General features: G+C 43.1%; 2 protein-coding genes across 2 annotated transcripts in view; both read left to right on the top strand.

Moving 5' to 3' along the window:
- APLP2 (amyloid beta precursor like protein 2) overlaps positions 1 to 23100 on the top strand; it is a 726249-nt gene that overhangs the window by 60112 nt on the left and 643037 nt on the right. The window lies entirely within an intron of this gene.
- BARX2 (BARX homeobox 2) overlaps positions 1 to 23100 on the top strand; it is a 74888-nt gene that overhangs the window by 37480 nt on the left and 14308 nt on the right. The window contains exon 2 of the mRNA XM_050756003.1: positions 21902 to 22202. Within this exon, the coding sequence (XP_050611960.1) occupies positions 21902 to 22202 (301 nt within the window). The remainder of the gene's footprint in view (positions 1 to 21901; positions 22203 to 23100) is intronic.

A 23100-nucleotide genomic window follows, 5' to 3' on the forward strand; every position in this document is an offset into this window, starting at 1 on the left:
CATTAAGCATCTCATTTTAAAAGTTGTGATAAGTAGTGCAATATTGCTCATTTATATTTTTTAGTACTGTTAATTTAATTTTAATTTATTTCACTTTTTATTTAATCTTAAATCTTCTATTTTAGTATAAAAATTGGAATGATCCTCTCCTTTCCCCCCCCCCCCCCCCATTATAAACTTTACAAGCACGATTGCTTTTGGTGCTTTGGAACTTTCTCAGTTCACTCCCAATGATAGATCCTATAATCAGGCTCTTGTTTTGATGGTGTTATTGATGATAGTGATGAGTTTCAGGTGTGTTTTTGTTGCCTAATAATACAGATTCTTTGGTGTTTTCTATGACTCCATTGTACGGGGTCAGCCTGGCCAGTTCTCCTCTTGGTCCTTTCCCCCTTTAAGCCCCAGAAGCCATCAGAAAAGCCTTTCACCTTATTTTTTCAGCAAAGCCTGCAGGATGCCATGGGGGATACTCTTACAGGACTATTCCAGGCAGCAAGCTTTCTTCATACAGTGGTTCAGAGATTTTGGATAAGCAATGAAGACTGTTCTGCTGGGCCCACTGGTCATAACTTGTCTATTAAATGCATCTCCCATTACTTTTGGTATGTCTCCCTTCTCCCCAGGAAACATCAGATGCTTGCAAACCATTTTCCAAATCACAGAGCACTGGGCCCTGGAAGCTTTCTTGGGCCCCTTCTTGAGACTAGATTGCTCAAAGAGTTGTAGGCCAAGGAATGAATGTATCCTGTGTTACACAAAATAATTTAAATATTTATCAAGACTTAATTTAATAAACTTTTCTTCCCTTGCTCCAACTTTCCTTTGTATCCCTCCTCCTGAAGAAAAGGTGCCAACATTCCACTTTAAGTCTAAGCTGAAGTCATAGATGATCCTAAGTGTTTTAGAAGCAAATTAGTGACTTCATTCCCACTAATTTTCCTGTCTTCCAAATGACACTGTTTCCTGAGGCTTCTGATAGGATTTGATGTGACTGGGGCTTTTAGCCCCCTTCTCAGGCTCCTCAGAGTCCATGCAGAGAATGACTCAGCCAATTTCAGAGATATGGATTCCTTTTGAAGACCCCTGTTTCATCTTTGACTCTTACAGGAAGGACTGGATTGGATGGGCTGGCTGTTCTCTGTGTGGGCACTTGAAAGGCAAGGCCTTCGAACTTGGCCTTCAGGTGTGTTCAGGGCCAGGGGCTGGTACACGGAGGAAGTATGGATGTGCTTTTTAAATCTTAGCACTGTGACTTGAGTTTTGCCATTTCATCTTGTAGTGTTTGGGAATTGTGTCATAGATTGTTTACCTAGCCTTGACACTCAGTGGTTGTTGAGGAGTGAGTAGGGTGTGGTTAGGGGGCGGAGGCGGGAATGTTGGTTGAGAAAGACTACCAGAATGTTAGTGTGTTGAGAAGTAAGAGGAACAGTGCTTGGGCATGGAAAAGTTTGGCATGACAACCTCTTCCTACAGACACTTTCCCAGAAATTTCTCAGGAGGAAGGAGTTGTTTCCAGTGGATTATCTTTGTCTATGATGCCCAAAGAATCTTGACACTAAGGATTTTTAGCTTTTACTAGTTCAGAATATTAAGAAATAGTAGAGTCCGTTAAAAATGCTTGGAGTTTGTTGATCTGTTAGGGGCTGGTCATTTCCTCCTTGAACTCTGACCTGCTAGAAGTTCTAATGAGTAATGAATGGGCTAATGAGTTGTCACCTTTAGTTGATATTTAAATACTACCTTAGAGATGTGAAAACTTGAACCTGACTCTGATAGCTTCATTATGGACCCACAAATGTAACCACCTGGATGGATGGTTTCCACTGAGATTTTGGCTTGGTGTCATTCGGCGGCTGCTTGAGGCTATTTTTGGAAGCTTTTGGAGTGTCGTAGGAGTACATCTATCCAGTGTCTTTATTTTTATTTTAAAAGACATTACAGCGCTCCTGTCTTCTGCCAGTGCTTTGCTAAGTTGTGGGATAAGCAAATGGACACAGCTAGATGGGAAGGGTCACTGCTTTGCCCTGACTAAACTCCATTCCCCAGGACAGGGAGGCTATATCCCCTGAATATTTCTTATCTCCTGCTCTCAGCTGCGTGGTGAGGAGGGAAGGCAGATCTTTCCTGAAAGGATCAGGTGGCAGCTGGACAGAGAGTGGTGGGCTTGGGTCACTAGAAGAGAGCTGGGGCCCAATGAAAAGAACGCGTGCCTGCAGGGCAAACTGCACTTTAAACGCTTCTCTTTCAGGGCCTAAAAGTTGCTTTTGTCAAAAATCCTCTTTTCTGTGCCAAACCTGAATAGCAGAGATGAAAGCACGCTGCAGCTGTTGGGGGGTATAGGTCTGCTGCAGAATCAGAGTCTGTGTTGGTTACTTGGTGTGGGAACTGGGTTCTCCGATGTTGACTGCAAGAGAGGAGATGTTTGGCAAAGGATTGTGCTAGTCCAGAGTTCCTCTGTCATATAATAACAGTAGCCTCCATTTGTATGGCCTTCGCAGTTTACAATAGTGCCTATAAAATAAAATATGTCAAATATTACATGCCATTTTCATAAGTTACTATTTTCTGATACAATTTCAAAACTTTGTCCTCATATCCATCTTATTAAGTAGGCAGAAGAGATCCTACATTTTAAAATTAAGATACTTTAAAACTCTGTGCTTCGAAATAATCTTGGTAAAATTCGACACTGCAGTTTATTGACCTTATTTGTCTTTCTGTAGAGAGAATGATGATTTTTGACCCTGTAACCCTGAGCTTAGAATCTAGGGAGAAAAGGAAGCATTTATTTGTTTTTGCATTTTGTTTTGTACCACATTTGGTAGCTTGTTACCAGCTGAGGAAGTAAATTGACTAATTAGGGGAAACCCAAAGCACTATTGATGTCTATCTCTAGGCGTAATGGTTGCAAGTTCTATAAAAAGGCCTACTTCTCATGTGGTCAATAAGGAAATGGCTCATGGAAAATGAGAAAATACCTGAACAGCTGGCTGCCAATCTGAGTTCTCTGCCCATGGGTGTGGCTTGGCTCAGTTCTTTGGACTTGGTAATGGGGTCATTATTTCTGTGTTCGATGGATTTCAGAATGTCATGTTATTTCAGCCCAAACGGTTCCCCAGGAAACACAACGATTTGCCCTCTTCTTCCGGGCACTGAAACTAGAGCGCCTTCTTTCTTCCAGGCAGGGAGACACCTCTCCAAATAGGGCCTCCTTTATCTTGTACAAGTCGCTTAGTTTTTCTGTATGTGGGAACATACGTAGCTTTCTTTGGTGTATACATTTCTACAGTTTGAAAATTTCTACATTGAAACATATTGTTTCCTATTGAGAAAAAGTTGATGTGATCTCTATCACAGAAATGAAAACATATCCTTTATACTGCCTTTTTCTTTTGGGAATTGGACACCCTGTCACGAGAATTATGGGGGCCTATTCTCATGTGGTGTAACCAACGCCTGGCATAGCTCATTAACACACCTTACAAGGTTTTCACTATGTTGGAAGTCACATCAGCTGCCTGGAAGACAGAATGTCAGAAAGGAAAGCCTCTAGTAAGTTGTATAGAAAGTCTTCAAACAACATCGTTTCATTCAATGTTGTTTCATTATAATGTTGATGAAAAAAATTAATCTTGGCCTGGCCGCTGTCTGTGTGGAGTTTGCATGTTCTCTCCGTGTCTGCGTGGGTTTTCTCTGGGTCCTTCAGTTTCCTCCCACATTCCCAAGCTGCGCACATGAGGTGAACAGGCGTGCCTACATGGTTCCAGTGTGAGTGAGCGTGGGTGTACATGTGAGTGCGCCCTGCGATGGGGGGTGTCCTGTCCAGGGCCGGCCCCCGCCTGGCACCCTGAGCTGCTGAGACAGCCTCTAGCCACTTGCACCCCTGAACTGGAATAACTGGGTAAATACTTACCCTACTTGATTTTGTTAATCATTCTTCAATGTTTCTACAGTTCATATTTATTTCAGTGTTTAATATTAGAAATGTCTTTGTCTCTGTTTAGAAGTTTGATATTTTTTGTCACTAGAAATGTACTGTAGGAACTTCACTCTTGTTTATGTCAATGAGCCTGTGGGAAAATTGGTTTCTTATATGTCGTTTCACTTAAAGCCGAAGTTTCCAAGAACCTTTCTATAATATTAAGTGAGGACTGACTTTATTTTAGAATTTGGGGAGGTAGCATGATATATACTTAAAGGAGGATGGCCATGAATCAAACAGACTTCTGTTCAAATCCCAGATATGTGACCTCATCATTGGATAATTTTTGTGTGGAGTGAAAGATGTATGTGCAAAGTCCAGCCCGTAGTGGTGCCCGGTGAACTTTCCTTCCTTTTGTCCCTCTGTCCTTGGCCTTGAGACTTGTGGGGGAATCTAAGAGACAACAGGCTGATTTAGCGGCTTGTCAAGCCTCTCAGCTTGTGAGCGGTTGACCCTTCTGAGGCCGTCACCACAGCTGCAGCATTACTAGCAATATTATTATTGTTGCTGTTTTTGAGACGGAGTCTCACTCTATCGTGCAGGCTGGAGTGCAGTGGCAGGATCTCGGCTCACTGCAGCCTCCACCTCCTGGGTTCAAGCGATTCTCATGCCTCGGCCTCCCAAGTAGCTGGGATTATATGCATGAGCCATCATGCCTGGCTAATTTTTGCATTTTTAGTAGAAATGAGGTCTCGCCATGTTGGCCAGGTTGGTCTCTATAACTTCTGACCTCAGGTGATCCACCCACCTCGGCCTCCCAAAGTGCTGGGATTACAGGCATAAGCCACTGTGCCCGGCCTATCAGTATTATTTTTTAGTGAACAAATCAGTGTCAGTGTTGTGGGCCTTTGGGTTGTAATGCAATCCAAGGGCTACTGTTCCTTTCCCCCGCTCCTCCTAAACACATATTAGCCAAATTTGGGGAAATTTTCCAAGCAGAAGCTTTTTGGATTGGGTGTTAATACATCAGACCATTAGCTGTGAAACTCGGATACACTCAAGCTCTCTCCAAAATAGACCACATGAAGGAGGAAAATGAGAACCCAAGGCCGTGCAAGCACTCAGTATTTGGTGGCTCTTGCCCAGAAAGGCGATACAGCGATGTGAACAGAACACTCGTTCTCTCCTCTGGAGGCCTGAGCTCTGTTTCTATTTCAGACCTCAGCTCTCTTCTGTGTGACTTTGTTTAATGCCCTCTGCCTCATCCATCAAAGACTGGATTAGAAAAAATAATCTGTGTTCTGTTATTTAGTGTGTTATTAGGTATAAATCACCTAATCTCAAAGTCTTAATTATGTATGGTACACCCATGGGAATATCAGGTAAGTAAATAGTTTATAGTTTATTACCTCACTTCCTTGTGAACTGAGATAATTGAGCAGAGCTGGAGAAGTTTATATGCATGCATTAATATTTTGTTCTTTGCACACGTATTCAGCTAATATTTGTTCAGTTGATATCCTGTACGAAGTACAGGAAGAACCCTGTGGGAGACAGAAGTAAAAGGCAAAGACTTTAAATGCAGTTGAGAAATATTAGAGAGACACATTGTTTTCTAGTGTGATATTATTCATAAAATCATTGTACCTTGGTATCAAAAAGCGACCTTCAAAATCATCTCATTCCCTCATTTACAGATGAGGAATATTCAGAGCAAGAAAGGCCTCACTGTGGCCCAGAGGCTGAGCAAGTGTAATGGGGTTGTCAAGGCCAGAGTTCAACCTTCACAGACAGAATTTGGCTCCGTGCAGGGAAAGAGCCTTCTTGCTGTGGGGAGCAACTGTCTTTGGTCCTGGTAGCCAGGTGGATACCATGGTCTGCGAACTGATGTGCATTGTGTTGCAAAATCTTATTGCTGTTATTCTTATGGTTACCCCTTATTATAGTAGTGTCTTCAAGAGGAAGACTCAAACATGAGTAAATATTGATGTCTCGTGTAAAAATTTTCCCTCAACTGTTTGGGGATACACTGGCTGCCATTTGTTCTTAACAGCATAAATAAAAGAGAAAGGGAGAGGAGCTCTCATTCTATCCAACAAGATCCTTCCATCAAACACAGAGCTTCTCTTTCCTCCTTACTTCACCAGGTAGATGCCTTCAAAGTTGGAATCCTTTTTGCAACATAGGTTTATGGCCCCTGTGTGCATTAGCTGCATAACCACTAAGGATACACATCTATTAGAAATTAATAGAACACGAAAAAGAGAAAATCAACGGGATTCCATAGAAGTCATACAACTGACTGTGTGACATGGAAATGTCCTGATGGAAATGCCTGTATGATGCCAGTCATCACAGCCATGGGAAATCTTCCGATCACTGACTATATTTTGGGGGCCTTGCCAGACACTGGTCTGTTTGCAGGTGCTCCAGTTTAACGACTTGCCTTCATGTTCCAGCAGAGAGCTCTTCCTGCTTGTCCTTACTCTGCGGAACCAATTCCAACATCAGAAGGTGAAATGAAGCACAAATGCCTTTTCCGCTGTTTTCTCTACTCCTGAGGTTTTTGGTTTTACTTTTTTTTTTGGACAGTTATAATTCGGCAAATTTGTCTACTTTTATACTGGCATATCTTAAACTTTTACCTGTTGCTTTTTATCATTCAGTTTGTCTCAGATTGGAATCTCAGCTAACCTCATTCCTAGAATGTCAGTTAAATGCCACTCTTTCAGGAGAAGCCTGACAGCCTATACGTGGTTAGATCTTCCTGAATACTCTTTTTCTTCCCCATAGAGATGGGGTCTTGCTATGTTGGCCAGGCTGGTCTCAAATGCCTGGCCTCAAATGATCTCCAGCCTCATCTTTCCCGAGTGCTAACATTACAGGCATGAGCCACTGTGCCCAGCCCCTAAATACTCTTTATAGCACCTGCACTACTACTTTTTAAATCATCTGCCATCCTGGCTAGACCCTAAGGTGGGCAAGGACCTGGTCTGTCTTTTATGCATTTATTTAGTTAAATTTTCTTCTTTTTCTTTTTTTTTAGAGATAGAGTCACTCTTGACACCCAGGCTGGAGTGCAATGGTGTAGTCATAGCTCATTGCCACCTCCAGCTCCTGGGTTCAAGTGATCCTCCTGCCTCAGCCCCCCAAGTAGCTAGGACTACAGGCACACACTACCACACCTGGCTAATTTTTAAAATTTTCATTGAGATATGCTCTCACTATGTTGCCTAGGTTGGTCTCGAACTCCTGGCTTCAGACGATCCTCCTGTCTCAGCCTCCCAAAGTGCTGGGATTACCTGCGTGAGCCATCGTGCCCAGCCAGGACATGGTCTTCTCGTGTATTGTTTTATCTCCAGTTAGTGTATAGATCTCTTGTATCTACACTAGGGATTCCACAATTTATTTAGTTGAATTAGATTTTATTCTTTTTTTTTTTTTGAGATGGAGTTTCGTTCTTTTTGCCCAGACTGGAGTGCAATGGCATCATCTCTGCATGAGGTGAACAGGCGTGCCTACACGGTTCCAGTGTGAGTGAGCGTGGGTGTACATGTGAGTGCGCCCTGCGATGGGGGGTGTCCTGTCCAGGGCCGGCCCCTGCCTGGCACCTGCAACCGCTACCTCCGATGTTCAAGTGATTCTCCTGCCTCAGCCTCGCAAGTCGCTGGGATTACAGGTGCCCAACACCACGCCTAGCTAATTTTGTATTTTTAATAGAGGTGGGGTTTCACCATGTTGGCCAGGCTGGTCTCGAACTCCTCACCTCAAGTGATCCACATGCCTTGGCCTCCCAAAGTGCTGGGATTACAGGCATGAGCCACCGCGCCCGGCCAGATTTTATTCTCTTATCTCCCTTTGTTTTTAATTCTTTGCAACTAAGGCAAGCCATAAAGAGATTTAAGTCAGGATTAGAATGTGTAGGGAAAAGAATGAAATCAGATTGGATTTTTTTTTTCCTTTTTCAAGACGAAATCTTGCTCTGTTGCCAGGCGTGATCTCGGCTCACTGCAACCTCCACCTCCCAGATTCAAGCAGTTCTCCTTCTTCAGCCTCCCAAGTAGCTGGGATTACAGGCACCTGCCACCATGCCGGGCTAATTTTTGTATTTTTAGTAGAGACGGGATTTCACCATGTTGGCCAAGCTGGTCTTGAACTCTTGACCTTGTGAGCCACCCACCTCGGCCTCCCAAAGTGCTGGGATTACAGGTGTGAGCTACAGTACCCAGCCCGGACTGGATTTTTAAAATTACATTTTTTTTTTTTTGTATAAAATATTCTGAGTTTGGCAGATGAATTTTCCTTCTGGGTAATCAGGAACTTGCCTGTGGACCCAGGGGGCCATGTGCAGAAAGGTAATCTCCAGTGGCTTTTTCTGGTAACTGGGTCCAGTGCCCTGCCATTAGCACATCTCCTCAGCATGCCTGGTGGAGATTCCTAAACCAGGACTGGAGTCCACTTCCAGGTCCACAGAGAGGGGGGAAAGTTTCAAAACGTATGTGAAAAGGTTAATGAGTAACCTTGTTGAATGTTTATCATTCTTGAAATTCTCTTTGGCCATTTTCATTGGTCCTGTACTCTCTGGCTTCTGCTACTGCCTCTTAGGCTATATAATGTCTGTCTCTTCTATTGATCATTTCCTTTTCCAGCCCTGTTGATGAAGACGTACTCCAAGGTCTAGTCTTTCATCCTCTGTTTCTTCCTCTCTCTCTCTTTTTTTTTTTTTTTTTTTTTTTGGTTGCTGTTGAGATGGAGTTTCGCTCTGTTGCCCAGGCTAGAGTGCAGTTGGCTCACTGCAACCTCCACCCCCCGGGTTCACGCCATTCTCCTCCCTCAGCCTCCCGAGTAGCTGGGACTACAGGCACCCACCACTATGCCCAGCTAATTTTTGTATTTTTAGTAGAGATGGGGTTTCACCATATTGGCGAGGCTGGTCTCAAACTCCTGACCTTGTGATCCTCCCACCTTGGCCTCCCAAAGTGTTGGGATTACAGGCATGAGCCACCGTGCCCGGCCCATCCTCTGTTTCTTAAATCTTTCTTCTTGGGAGATGAATTCTGCTTTCAACCCTTCAACTTTGGCTTTCTGTGAATTTATGCATTCATCTCAGAGCCCTTCTGGGGAGCATCAGCTTGTGACTGTCTGACTGTCTTTGATACTTGGGTGTGTGATTGTCACTTCAAACTGTAAGCCTCATGTTTTCTCCCAAAACATTCCCACATTGCAGACATCAGATTTCTCTCAATGGCCCCAAATCCAGCAGTCACCGCGAGGGTCTTGAGTCTTCCTCTTCCTGTGTGTCTGCCTGTCTTCTCCCCACCCTGCAGGTGGTTTCCAGATACTGTTGGGTTTTCCTTGACAGTGCCTTCCTTCCCCTCCTGTAACCCAGCTCCTGCTCTTTTCACAGCTCACTCCATCGCCAGGCACTGTACTCTAGAACCCAGCAGTCTGCCCTGAGTTCCTACAGTTCCTACACCACTCAGTCTTTGCCACATGTTTCTTAATTTCCCTCTTTACCTTTAAATGATTAGCTTTTTGAGGGCAGAGATCAGAAATTGCTTCTCTTCCTGTCTCTACCAGTCGGCACAGAGCAGAGTAGCTGTTCAACAGAGTTCCCTAATGATGATGACAGTGAACCAGAGGATTCCTCCCAGGAAATTTTATGTGTAGACTTTGCCTCCGTGAACGCCAGGATGTCAGCTAGAAATGATTGAGCACAAGGTGTGAGGCAGAGGGATGGATGAGGTTAGCACAACAAAGCAGTGTTGTGACTTCTTAGTGAATAGAGACATCTTTACAATATGGAACATTCATTGGGTCTGCTAAGTTGGGTGTTTGAAAAAAATCAGTGCCTTTTTTGGAATAGTTCTTCATTGTCTTTCATACTCATTTCCAATGTTATCCTCGAACAAGCTTGTAGAGAAGTGTTAGTATTGCCACTTTATAGAAGAGAAAACAGAAGCTTCGAAATATGACCAAGGTCGTAGAGCCCAAAAGTGTCAGAACCACATCTCCAGCCCTGATATCCTGATTCCACGTAAAATCAATGCAACAGAGCATGGAGTTAAGCACCAGGAAGATGGAGTTTCAAATTTGTTTTTTTCCTAAAGAAGCTTTCAATCTCGTGAGAAACAGATGGGTAAACAACTTAAATCCTAATTCAAGGTTTTAATTAAGTAAGAGTGAATAAGGACACAAACAAAATGTGTGGGTGCATGAAGGTAGGAGTGATTAATTCTGTCTTTGTACTAAACAGCAGCTGTTCTCGGCAGCTTTCCGTCAGGGAGTGCTTGTGAAGCATGGATGAAAGCAGGTGTGGGTGTATATGGAAAACAGCATGGCCGGGAGGAGAACGACCACGCCATGTCCATGTGCTCATTGACCAATGGAGGTGAAGGGTGGTGGAGGCTGCAGGCTGGGTGATGACCGAATTAGGTGATGTGACATTGTAGGCAGCATGGAAAAGTCTAGAAACCTACCTGTTGGGTTAGTTAATTAATCTCCCCTAGCTCCCAGCATTGCTGAGTGGTTTTGTGGGTGTCTACAGTGCTAGTGATAGTGCAGGGATAAGGTGATAAGGCTTGGCTTGTCTCTGCAAAATGAAGAATCTGAAAAGAAGGTGTAAAGCCATCACCTTCCAAGGTCCCTCTGATGTCCTTTGCTTATTTTCCAAACTTTCTTCATTTTTCTGAATCTCCCTAATCTTTTCTCCCCACTCCACCTCTCTGCCCTTTATTTTTAAACCTTTGTAACCTTCTTAAGTTTTTATTTAACTAGAGGGTTATTCCAGAGTCTCTATCATGGTAGTCTAATGTGGATTTTAGAATACATTTATTCCGTGTTTCTAATTCATTTACATTTAATTCACAAAATACCCTTCCCTCCTCTTTTTTCTTTCTTTCTTTTTTTTTTTTAAAGAGGTAGTTAATGGCTAAGACATTTTGTCAGCCTTTGTGTTGGCCTCTTAAAACATTTTCTGTTTTCTTCAGTCACACAAAGCTGGAATCTGTAGAGAGTGCATCTGTTTCATTCACTCTTGCTGGACTAGAAACTTGGTGAATCACAGTTAAAAGGCTACTCAGAATCTCTTTGTATTTCATCCCTCCCTCTGTCCTCCTTTCTCCTAGGCTTACAGATTATGTGTATGGGGACACGGTCATGGAACTTTCATGTCTGGTGACCACCAACACTCAGCTCTGCCTTAACGCAGCTCGCTCTCAGCATAAGACAGGGCAAAGTAACTTACTTTAACCACTCTATCTGTTTTCCCTGCAGGTTTTGTATGTTTGTTTGTTTGTTTGTTTGAGACAGAGTCTCACTCTGTTTCCTAGGCTGGAGTGCAGTGGCACGATCTCAGCTCACTGCAACCTCCGTCTCCCGGGTTGAAGCGATTCACCTGCCTCAGCCTCACAAGTTGCTGGGATTACAGGCATGCACCACCACGCTTGGCTAATTTTTGTATTTTTAGTAGAGATGGTGTTTCGCTATGTTGGTTGGCCAGGCTGGTCTTGAACTCCTGACCTCAGGCGATCCACCTGCCTTGGCCTCCCAAAGTGCTGGGATTATAGGCATGAGCCACCACACCTGGCCCCTCCCTGCAGTTTTTAAAAATTGACTTTGGTTCTGTCTTGTGACCCCAACTCCATCCTTCCTTGCCTGTTACCAGCCTTGAGAAGGGCTGTGCCTTGGGACTTTCAAACTTTTCTGTGGATTTTTTTTTTTTTTTTAAACAGATCTACTAAACCAAAGTAACTATTTGGGAGTGTTGGTGGTTTTAGGAAGATGTCCGCCAGGTGAGCTTTTCTGCTGACTTCTCCGAGCTCCCTGGTTGCTGTCAGGCTTGGTACATGGCTGCAAGGGCATTGGAAGCCTTCCACTGAGCAGAGAGAAACTGGCTGACTCTGCTATTGCTGAATCTCGCTTTGCATGTGAATGCACAGAGGATAAGAAGATATGTATGCATGCTTCACAAGTAGGTGTGCTTTCTTGATAAGAAAATTAATCTAATTTGGCTCAATCACCAAGCATCATGAAACTAAGTGAAGGGAGGGAAAGAAAGGGAACCAAGTGCCCCCTGGGTACTTCAGATACATTAATACCTTTCATCCTTACAATAATCTAGGAGGGAGAACTGTTATTGGCCTGACTTTATGGGACATTGAAACTAAGAAAGTTTTGGTAACCTGCTCATCAGGGTCACTGCGTGAGTCAGGAATAGAGGCCCTATTTTTTCCACTACCCCAAATTACCAGCCAGTTGGTAGGAATGGGAGCTTAGGGGACTACTTCGGTGTGGGTGATTTTATGTTTTTTTTCTAGAAAACTCAGCTATAGCTGCCCAGTTGTCCATGGCACCCGTCTTCCAGGTTTTCTGCATACTTCAGAACCTGTGTCTTTGTGTGTGTGTGTTTATGTCTCTCTGAAGCTTTCTGTGTGTATATAGGTCACACATTCCTGCAATGTAAATCAGTCAAGCAGGCAGCTTAGAAATTCTTATCCATTCAGACCTTTGGCCCTTGCTTGTGTAAACCGGAAATGTGGGTGTGGAGAGTCAATCTGGGGACTAGAATGTTGGAGAATGGAAGAGAAGCCCACTGGAGGTGTGTGAAGGCAGAAACTGTACTTGGGGGATTTTGCTCTGAGGTTCAATTATGGCTGTAGCTGCGGGCATCTGGCTTCTGCCATGAAGGAGGACTTAGATGGAGGAGCTGTGCCAGGAACCAGCAACCCTGGAGTGGGTACATGCCTGGCCCAAGCATGTTTACATGCACGAGTTCACTGACAGCTTTCAGAACCAGCACGACTGAAAAGACTGTTTAGCCTACCAAATGTTCCACATCTCCCCAAGCTCCCTGGATGTCCCCGGCATTCGCCAGCCACTCGTGTACTCAGGTTTTCCAGAATCCAAAAACAGATTCTCAAAAAGGCCGAACATTTGGCAGGGAAGTATTTCTAGGTAAATGATACACACAGTTATGTGATCTCCATCCTAGAGGAAAACATTGGTTAAGGGGATTGGTTGAAGAAAAACAACTATTAGAAAATGTGTTCCATGGGGTCATGTTGACGCCCCTTTTGTCAACTAAAACTGTGTATGTTTAAACAATGTCTTTGGTTTATTACAGTCATCACACTCTCAGTAGCAGATAATGTGCTTGAATTTCACAAGTGTATGTAAACGATCTAGGGTAGCAGGGCAGCTGTCCCCAGTCAACGTTTTCACATTGTGGTAATTCTCAGGAAAGAGAAAGACATACTTAGAGTTGTACGTTATCTGTCTTCTCAGTAACCAAAGTGTCTCCTAATGTATGCGTTAATTTATAATTTTGCACTGTTTTTAAAACCTGGGTTTGATTTTTAGTCAAAATACAGATTTATGGTGGAACTCATTTCACAGTACTTTTTTGCAAGAGTAGGAAATGTTGGAATGCAAGCACTTTGTGAAATTAAAGCTCTGGGTCAATGCTACTTTGTTGGAAATCAAGTCATATATTAAAATTAGAAAAGACAGCAAGCAGCTGGCTCAAGTATATTTTGTCTCACTTTTCTGCTCCCCATGGGTTTGCTTTTCAGGAGATCCAGTGGTTTGTAGCATACACATTACCCACCAACTCCCATTCCAGCCGTGCCTGTTCTTCTGAACTTTAGAGACACATATCAAATACCAAGAGCTCAAGACAGTGCCTCATTGCGATTCCATTTACTGACAATGGTGGTCCTTTTAAGATCCTGAAATGTTTCTCAGCATCACAGCAGCTTTGTGTGTGCACCTCCAACTTCAGGAGGGTGCCCTCAGCCAGTAGGGGAGAGTACACTCTTAGAGCAGAATTTGCATCAGAACATTGGGTCAAGATTGCTGAAACAATGGGTGATAAGGATGTTGCTTTAAGTAACTATTAGTTATCAGAAGTTGTTTTTTTTTTCCCCCATGAAGATTTTTCATTAGGTTTAAGCTTTATGGAACCAAATTGCCCAAATCTCTAGAAGTCATTTTTAAATAACCAGCAATTGCTTTTCAGCCTGCTAAAGGACAGGATCACCAGTAGAGTCATTTCTATAAATTAATCTGTAAGGTTAGTGTAACTCTAATCAAGTTTTTAATGGGACTTGTTTTCTTTAGATTCTAACACATTGATTTCTAAAGTTCAACTGGAGGCCGGGCACGGTGGCTCACACTTGTAATCCCAGCACTTTGGGAGGCTGAGGTGGAAGGATCACTTGAGATCAAGAGTTTGAGACAAGCCTGAACCACACAGTGAGAGCCCGCCTCTAAAAAAAATGGAGTGTGGTAGCATGTGCCTGTAGTCCCAGCTACTTGGGAGGCTGAGGCAGGAGGATTGTTTGAACCTAGGAGTTCAAAGTTATAGTGACCTATGATTGCACCACTATACACCAGCCTGGGTGGCAGAGGGAGATCCTGTCTCTAAGGAAAAAAAACAAAAGTTCAACTGGAAAAATAAATTAATGACAATAGCCAAGAAAATTCTGTAAGAAGACTAAAGAGGGGGACTCATTCTACCAGATAAGAAAACTCCCTAAAAACCCACAATCATTAAAGTGGAGTGATCCTATAATAGGACCATATATTAGTTCAGTAGAACAGAACAGAATCTGGGAATAGACCCATGTATACATCATATAACCTAACTATTTCTAGGGCCCCATATGGCCTAGTGGATGTAAAACAGAAATCTGACTATGGAAGCCTTGAACATGAAGATCTTTCTTTTACTTGTTCTTAAAGGAGTATATTCATGGATTTCACAAAGTATACTCCCTAAAATATTTTCCAGAAATCTTCTCTAAATAGCCTTCACTCTCCCGCAAGGTGCAAACTCACAGCAGTCTCTATAAATGTGTCCCCATCTCTCTGGTCCTTGTGGTTTTCTAACTTTCTCTTCCCCCACCCATTCCCTGCCCCCCATACATTGTGTTCCCAGTTTGTGACCCCCTCCACAGAGGGCAGCCCTTGGGAAGGGTAGTTTTTTCCCCAGTTTGGCTGCTTTTCTGGAGAGCAGGAGATTCTCAGAATTCTGTGGATGGAAATTCCCCAGCAGACTCTCAGAATTCTGATGAGCAAAAATTCCCAACTTCATTTCTTTGGGAATTTACTGTATCTTAACCCTGCCATTTTAAGTCACTGAACTAGTCAATATATGGTGTTAGGGTTTTTGGCTATCCATTCAGAAGAAATAATGTGACACATTTATATTTTGTAAAATAAGCATTTTGTAAGCATATATTTCAATAGATTAACATACATATGACTGGATTTAGGTCATATATATATGTACATAGGAACAATTCTGTAAGTTTATCTCTAAATGTGGGGTTGAAAGCAGTGAGGGGAGTCTTCTACTTTATGTAGTTTTGAATTGTTTTAAATTTATTTTGTAGCAAATATGTGTAACATTTTAATTTCTTTTAAAATTTCCTTTTAATTTATATTTAGTAAAAATTCACTATTTTGGTAGAAGAACAAGTTTCGACAAATGCAAAAAATGATATAACCAACTCTGGTTAAGATCCAAAACAATCTTAGCACCTCCCCTCGCATCTCCTCCAGCCCCAGCCAGTCCTCCTGTGCTTCCCCTTTGTGGTTATAAGCTCTTCCCCGACCCCTAACCTCTGGCAGTCTATTCTCTATTCCTAGTTATGCCTTTCCCTTAATGTCCTATAATAGAATCATATAGCCTTTTGAGTCTGGCCTCTTTCTTTCACTTAAGCATAGTCATTTGAGATTCATCCACTATTCATCAATAGTTTTTTGTTTTGTTTTGTTTTTTGAGACAGAGTCTCACTCTGTCACCCAGGCTAGAGTGCAGTGGCATGATCTCGGCTCACTGCGACCTTCACCTCCTGGGTTCCAGCGATTCTCATGCTTCAGCCTCCTGAATAGCTGGTATTACATGCATGCACCACCACGCTCGGCTAACTTCTGTATTTTAATAGAGACAGGGTTTCCCCATGTTGGCCAGTCTGGTCTCAAACTCCTGGCCTCAAGAGATCTACCTGCCTCAGCCTCCCAGTGTGAGCCAATAGTTTTATCCTTTTATATTTCTGAGTAGTATTTCATTGTGTGTCTGTACCCATTTTTGTTTATCCATCCCCAAATGAGGAACATTTGGATTGTTTCCAGTTTTTGGTAATTAATAATAATTCTGCTATAAACATCTGTATACAGGGTTTTGTGTTTTCTTTTCACTTGGGTTAATAGCTAGTGGGGGTTTTGCTAGGTCACATGGTAACTGTTTGTTTAACTTTATAAGAAACCACTAATTCTCTTTCCAAAGAGGCTGTAACATTTTGCATTCTCACCAGCAATGAAGGAGAGTTCCGGTTGCTCCACATCCTCACCAGCACTTGATATTGTCAGTTCATTAAAAACGTCAACCATTCTAGCAGATGTGTAACAGTATCTCTCTGTGGTTTTTAATTGGCATTTCCCTCATGACTAATCATCTTAAGCATCTTTTCATGTGCTAATTTGCCATATATAGAACCTCTTTGGTGAAGTGTCTTTTCAAAGCTTTTGCACATTGTTATGGGGTTATTTTTTAATTGTCAAACTGTGAGAGTTCTTTATGTATTCTGGGTAAAAACTCATTTGTCAGGTGTGAGATTTGTCAGGTTTCGCAGTGTGCAGCTTTTTTCATTTTCTTTACAGTATCTTTTACAGAGCCAAAATTGTTAATTTTGATGAAGACCAGTTTTTTGCCTTTTTATTTTATGCATCATGCTTTTGGTGTCATGGCTTAGAGTTCTCTGCCTAACCCAATGTCACAGAGATTTTTCTCTAATGTTTCTTTCTAAAAATTTTATACGTTTGTGTTTCTACTGAAGGTCTATGATCCATTTTGAGTGAATTTTTAAAATAATTTATGAGGTCAAGGCTTTTATTATTATTATTATTATTATTATTGTTTTATCTGGATGTCCAATTGTTCTAGCACCATTTTTTAAAGCAATTTTTTAAATTTAATTTAATTAATTAATTTATTTATTTTGGAAATGGAGTCTTATGAGTGCAGTGGCATGATCTTGGCTCACTGCAACCTCTGCCTCCCAGGTTCAAGGGATTCTTATGCCTCAGCCTCCCAAGTAGTTGGGATTACAGGCGCGTGCCACCACACCCAGCTAATTTTTGTATTTCTAGTAGAGACAGGATTTCATCATATTGGCCAGGCTGGTCTTGAACTTCTGACCTCAAGTGATCTGCCCACCTCGGCCTCCCAAAGTGCTGGGATTACAGGTATGAGCCACCACACCTAGCTTCATTTGTTGAAAAGACTTTTATTTCTCCACATCAAATGATGTTTCTTTTAAAAGAATGAATATGGTTCAAGAACCGAAACATCTTTTGACATAAAGGGAGAAAATTGACATAAAAGGAGAAAATTCTCTAGACCTTTGGATTCTGAATGGGCTAAAGAGCCCCCCTTTCCCAGGAGAACACCCGCAATGTTTGTTTTACTAGAAGTGTCATAAAACTAAACATATTTTATACTCAATTTCTGGGATTTCTAGACTGATTTTCTTTGCCTAGCTTTTAGAAGAAGTTTTAACCACTCCTTGGGATCAAGGGTCAACAAATGATTATTCTTTTTGACAAACTGAACATAAAACAAAACTTTAGAATGAGAATGAAACTTACAACTCATTTAATGTAACTTTCCTTTTAAAAAAATTTTTAAAAAGATACACACCTGTGCAAAATGTGAACAATGCAGAAGTATCATCTAGATTTGGGGATGCCGAGGGACATGGGTTTCCTACTGCTTCTCTGTCCCCTCCTCAGTGTCTTTGGCCGGCTCTTCTTCCTCTCTATAACCTCAGATGCTGACGTGCCCCAGAGTTCAGCCCTTGTATTTCTTCATTTTTTTATTCTACTCACTCCCTTGGTGATCTCGTGCAATTCCATGGCCCAAAATGCCACATAGACTCCCAGGAGCTGTGTCTCTAACCCAGCCTGTATCTGACTGACTCCTCAACACATGCAAGATGTCTAATAGCAACTTGTCTAACACAGAAATCATGGTTTTCTCATTCAGTCCTGCTCTTTGCCCAGTCTTTCCCATCTTGGTAAAGGGCACCATCCTTCCTCCAGTTGCTAAGACCAAAACATCAGGCCTCTCCTGGCGTCTGTCTCTCTCATACCTGACATTCAGTCCTTCAACAAGTCCTCTCAACATTAACTGTAAAATACACCTCCTCTCACTGCTGTAGCTGCTGCCTCTGGTTTAGAGGAACACAGCCTGGTCTCCTCACTGGTTTCTCTGCTCCCACCCTGGCCCCTGCAGTCCAACCTCCTTAGGGATCATTAAAGACATCACTCAGATCCTCCTCCCTCAGCTCACATCTTGCCAATGGCTTTTTTAAAAATCACATTTTGAATAAAATCCAAGTGATTTGCCCTGACCTACAAGGCCCTGCGTAATCTGGCTCCGACAGATCTCTTCCCATTTTTCTCTCCTGTGACTTCTGCCCTTGCTTACTCTGCCTTTCTGCTGTTCTTTCAACCCATGCTCATTCTGCCTTTAGGGCTTTGTCTTTGCTGGTTCTGGGGCTGGGGTGCTTGTCCCATGCCTTCTCCAGGCTGTCCTCTGCGTGGGGGTGCTCACCTGCAGAAGGGTCATCTTCCCACCATGGCCTTCCCTGACTCCTCATCCCCAATACCTGCCCTCTGCCCCACCTGCCCCATCTTCATACTTTGCTGTATTTTTCATTATAGTTTATCACTACCTGGCATTATTTACATATTGACTTGTTGATTTGTTTGCTGTCTGCCTCCCCAAACGAATGTAAGCTCCATGAAGGTGGGACTTTATAGTATTCATTGCTATCTCCTCAGCTTCCAGAGCAGAGTGTTCCCCATAGCAGATGCTCAGCAAATATTCATGGCTGGATTGAATGCAGGATTAGATGCAGATGTGTAGATTCCTTTTCACCCTGTTTTATTCCAAGCCTTTCCTCAGAGGTTATCACTGTCAATAGTTTGATAAGTAGCTTTCTAGACTTTTAAAAATGCATTTATAAATGCAGACAAAGAAAATCATAGTTTTAAAGAATAATACAATTTTTTTTTTTTTTTTTAGATGGAGACTTGCTCTGTTGCCCAGGCTGGAGTGCAGTGGCGCAATCTCAGCTCACTGCAAGCTCTGCCTCCTGGGTTCATGCCATTTTCCTCCTGGGTTCTCCGCCTCCTGAGTAGCTGGGACTACAGGTGCCCGCCACCACGCCCAGCTAATTTTTTGTATTTTTAGTAGAGACGGGGTTTCACCATGTTAGCCAGGATGGTCTCGATCTCCTGACCTCGTGATCCGTCTGCTTCAGCCTCCCAAAGTGCTGGGATTACATCCAAATGATTTTACATCGTGTTTTTCTCAATAATACATTAGGTATTTTCTCATATTAGTTTATATAGAGAGTATCCATCTATTCATCTCTCTTTCTCATCAGTTTGTATCTTGTTTTTTTCTTTTTAAGAGACAATCTCTGGCTTGGCATGGTGACTCACACCTACAATCCCAATATTTTGGGAGGCTGAAATGGGAGGATTGCTTGAGGCCAAGAGTTCAGAACCAGCCTGGGCAACAGAGACCCTGTCTCTACTTTAAAAAAAAAAAGAAAAGAAAAAAAGTAAGGAAAAAAAAAAAAAAAGAAAATAGAGACAGGGTCTCACTCTGTTGCTCAGGCTGATCTTGAACTGCTGGCTTCAAGCAGTCCTCCAGCCTCAGCCTGCCAAAGTGCTGGGATTATAGGCATGAGCCACCACACCTGACCTAGATAGTCCTTTTTAATGGTTACATTGTAGTTCATACTATGGATGCACCACAATTTATTTAATTATTTTTCTGTTGAGAGATACTAATATATAGGTTATTTCCCCCATTCATGATTATAAGCAAGACTGCAGTGAATATGCTTGTACATAAATCGTTGTACACGTAGACCTCAAATTGCAAAATTCCTGTCAGTGACTTGGTAGATACTGCTTTATATTTCCTCAAAGATTATAGTATTTTACACTCCCACCAACAATATATGAATGCCTGTTTCCCCATATGGTTGCCAATGCTAGATATTACCACACTTTCAAAATATTATTCCGTGTTGGGCAAAAAAATGTTTAACTCTTACAAAAGAGGAAGGTGATACAAAGCCTTACTTACAGGTGGATTGTTAGTCATATCCTATAATGATAAGCTTCTTAGTTTCTAGATTACACATTAGCCTGCTAAAGAAAGATATTCTCTTTTGAAAGAAGTGACAGACTTAAAGGAGTAAGGTGATTTGAGATGAGAAACATCTTATGCCTTTTTAAGAAACTTCCAACTTCTTTTTCAAGAAGTATCATTTCAGGATGTGTGCTGTGAGATCCAAACCACAAGCCCACATATCCTCATTTTCTTGCTATAAAATATCATTCCCAAGTGATTTTTTTTTTCTTAAAAAGAATCCACAGCACAAAACATCAAGTGTTGGAGTTGGCTGGAGAGTTAATGGAAGTTGTAGCAAGTGGTGATTTATTGTTATTTAACCACTTTGTGGTTTCTGTTGGGCCTTGCTAGAAGTGTACTCAAAGAACAAGAGAGGTTATTTGTTTTAATAACTGTGACTGGGGTCCGAACAAAGGCATGGGAAGGAATAAGAAGAGAAATGCCAACCCAGAGAAAAGAGCTGGAACACAGGTAGTGCCTGGGTGCTTCTGTGATGTTAGTCGGTTTCAACTCAGAGCTAGTGTGAATGTTGGTTGGCTCAGATGCTGGCCGTGGCCTTGAAGTCACTTTTCAGGGCTGGACTGAGTCGCAAAGGGCAGCCCCTGGGTCTTCTCCATTTTCATCAGATATCAAATGGGAAGGATGAGAGGTCCTTTTGTAGCATCAGTATATTAGAGTTTGAAGGATTCTTTGGAATCAGCTACTTTTCTTACTCACCTTATAGATGATGAAACCGAGAGATAAAATGATTTACACAGATAATGATCCAGACATTTTAAGCTCTATGTTGAATAATCAAAGGAAAAAGTTGTTCACTTGAACTTTACAGATTTAACAGATTGTTGGACAGAAAAGGACTTTTGCCTTGAAATTCCTAATGCAGGAGTGGCATGTAACTGCTATGTATGCCACCATACCCTGTCCCGGCCACATGCCCATAGCAGACATTGTTAATCGACCCCAGCATCTTTTCCTCAGCCGAGCTCTGGCCAGCCTGAGAATCCTCCTTAACATAGTGCTGGAGGCTCCAGTCATACCGATCTGACCTTTCATGTTATTTAAAATCTGTTTGCCTCCCTCTTCTAAATGATGTAGCCACGTGATTCATGATGTGCTGATAGCATGGGACTTCAAGCCAGAAGAACTTGGTTTGACTCCTCCATCTGCTGCTTCCTCGTTACATTATCTTAGGCAACTCACTTAACCTTTCTGGGGCAATTCACTCCCTCTGAGATGAGAAAGTTGAATTAAATAATCCTAAAGCATCCTGTCAAGCTCTGAAAAATGCTATGATTCAAGGTACACAGACTTCTCAGGAGGAATTCATAGCTACAAGCATGTCTTTTTATAAAGACCACAGGTGGTTCTCAGGAAGTTTGCATATTACATATCTATTTCGGGTTTCTGAAATATGTGTTTCTAGCTTTTCCTGACGACTTCTTTTCATTTGCCTGGTCCCGTGGACCAAGAATTTAGGGATTCCGAAGGGAGAGAGAGGGGAAGGATCCGCTTAAAATCAGAGGACTTGCAGGAACCTCTTCTTGGCGGTGGGTTTCATCCTCCCCCACCGAGCTGAGCAGATCTCTGTGCCTGCCCTGCAGCTGTAGGTCTTGAGTTACTTCTCCTTCCCCTTCCTCCATCTGTGCCTCCTTAGGAACAGGGTCCTCCCTGTCAGACCTCAGCCAGTGGCCCTCCACAGGTCCTGGCCTGCTTCCCCACACCGTTCCCTGTGGTGACCTGCCTCCCTGCTTGTTTTCCAGGCTCCCCTTCTCTGCGGGCATATCCGCTCCTCTCGGTGATCACCCGCCAGCCCACCGTCATCTCCCAGCTGGTCCCCGCCACCCCGGGAATCGCCCAGGCACTGTCCTGCCACCCAGTCACCGAGGCGGTCTCTGCTGAGGCCCCAGGGGGCGAGGCCCTAGCCAGCAGCGAGTCAGAGACGGAACAGCCCACGCCCCGACAGAAGAAGCCCCGCCGGAGTCGCACCATCTTCACCGAGCTGCAGCTCATGGGCCTGGAGAAGAAATTCCAGAAGCAGAAGTACTTGTCTACCCCGGACAGGTGAGGACGCAGGGAAGGGACTCTCCGCAGCTCTCCAAGCAGTGAAGGCCCTTGAGGATGGGAGACTTGCTCCCGTTGTGGGCCATGGAGCCAGAGCACTGTTGCAGTGAGGCAGGACACTGTGGCAGGAATCCACTCCTTGGCTCAAGGCATCTTAACCTTGGTTAACAGAACCCAGCCTATGTGAATCCACCACACAGTCCCTGGAGCCTGCCTGTGGCTGAACTTAAACTCGTCACTCTATCTCCATATTTGAACTTAACTATTTCAGTATCATAAACAAGGTCAAGTTTAGCAAATTGTTGCTCAGGTGGTCAGCTGGGAAACAGGCTTGGTTTTTAAGCCACTCACTCTTAGGATTGGAGGCAGCAGGACTAGATCTGGAATTAGGATTAATGATCCTCTCAATCTTCTCCACAGCCTCCAGCTGATTCCCCACTGACTCAGCTTGCTGGCCTGGCTATTGCTTGGGAAGGGCTGGAGTGATCCAGTTGAGGAGGTCAGACATGTTGGTGAATTTGATGGATGTCAAGTCAGAACCATTTGACTGAGACCCAGGAGGACCTGGATGAGAGCCCCTTCTTTGAACTCCTCTGAGATCCATGTTGGGGAGGCTGTGACCCTTGCTTTCTTGGAGGCCTCAATGCCTCACCTCCTTTTCTTTAATTTAGTATTTTAACAGGAACATATGCCAGAGTGTGTGTCTGGGCCGGGTATTGTGGCCCACACCTGTAATCTCAGCAGTTTGGGAGGCTGAGGCAATAGGATTGTTTGAGGCTAGGAGTTTGAGACCAGCCTGGGCAACGTTGTGAGACCCCGTCTCTACAAAAATTAAAATATGAGCCAGGTGTGATGGCATGCACCTGTAGTCCCAGCCACTCAAGAGGCTAAGATGGGA

This window comes from Macaca thibetana, chromosome 14 (genome assembly GCF_024542745.1).
Source record: "Macaca thibetana thibetana isolate TM-01 chromosome 14, ASM2454274v1, whole genome shotgun sequence".
Taxonomy (NCBI): domain Eukaryota; kingdom Metazoa; phylum Chordata; class Mammalia; order Primates; family Cercopithecidae; genus Macaca; species Macaca thibetana.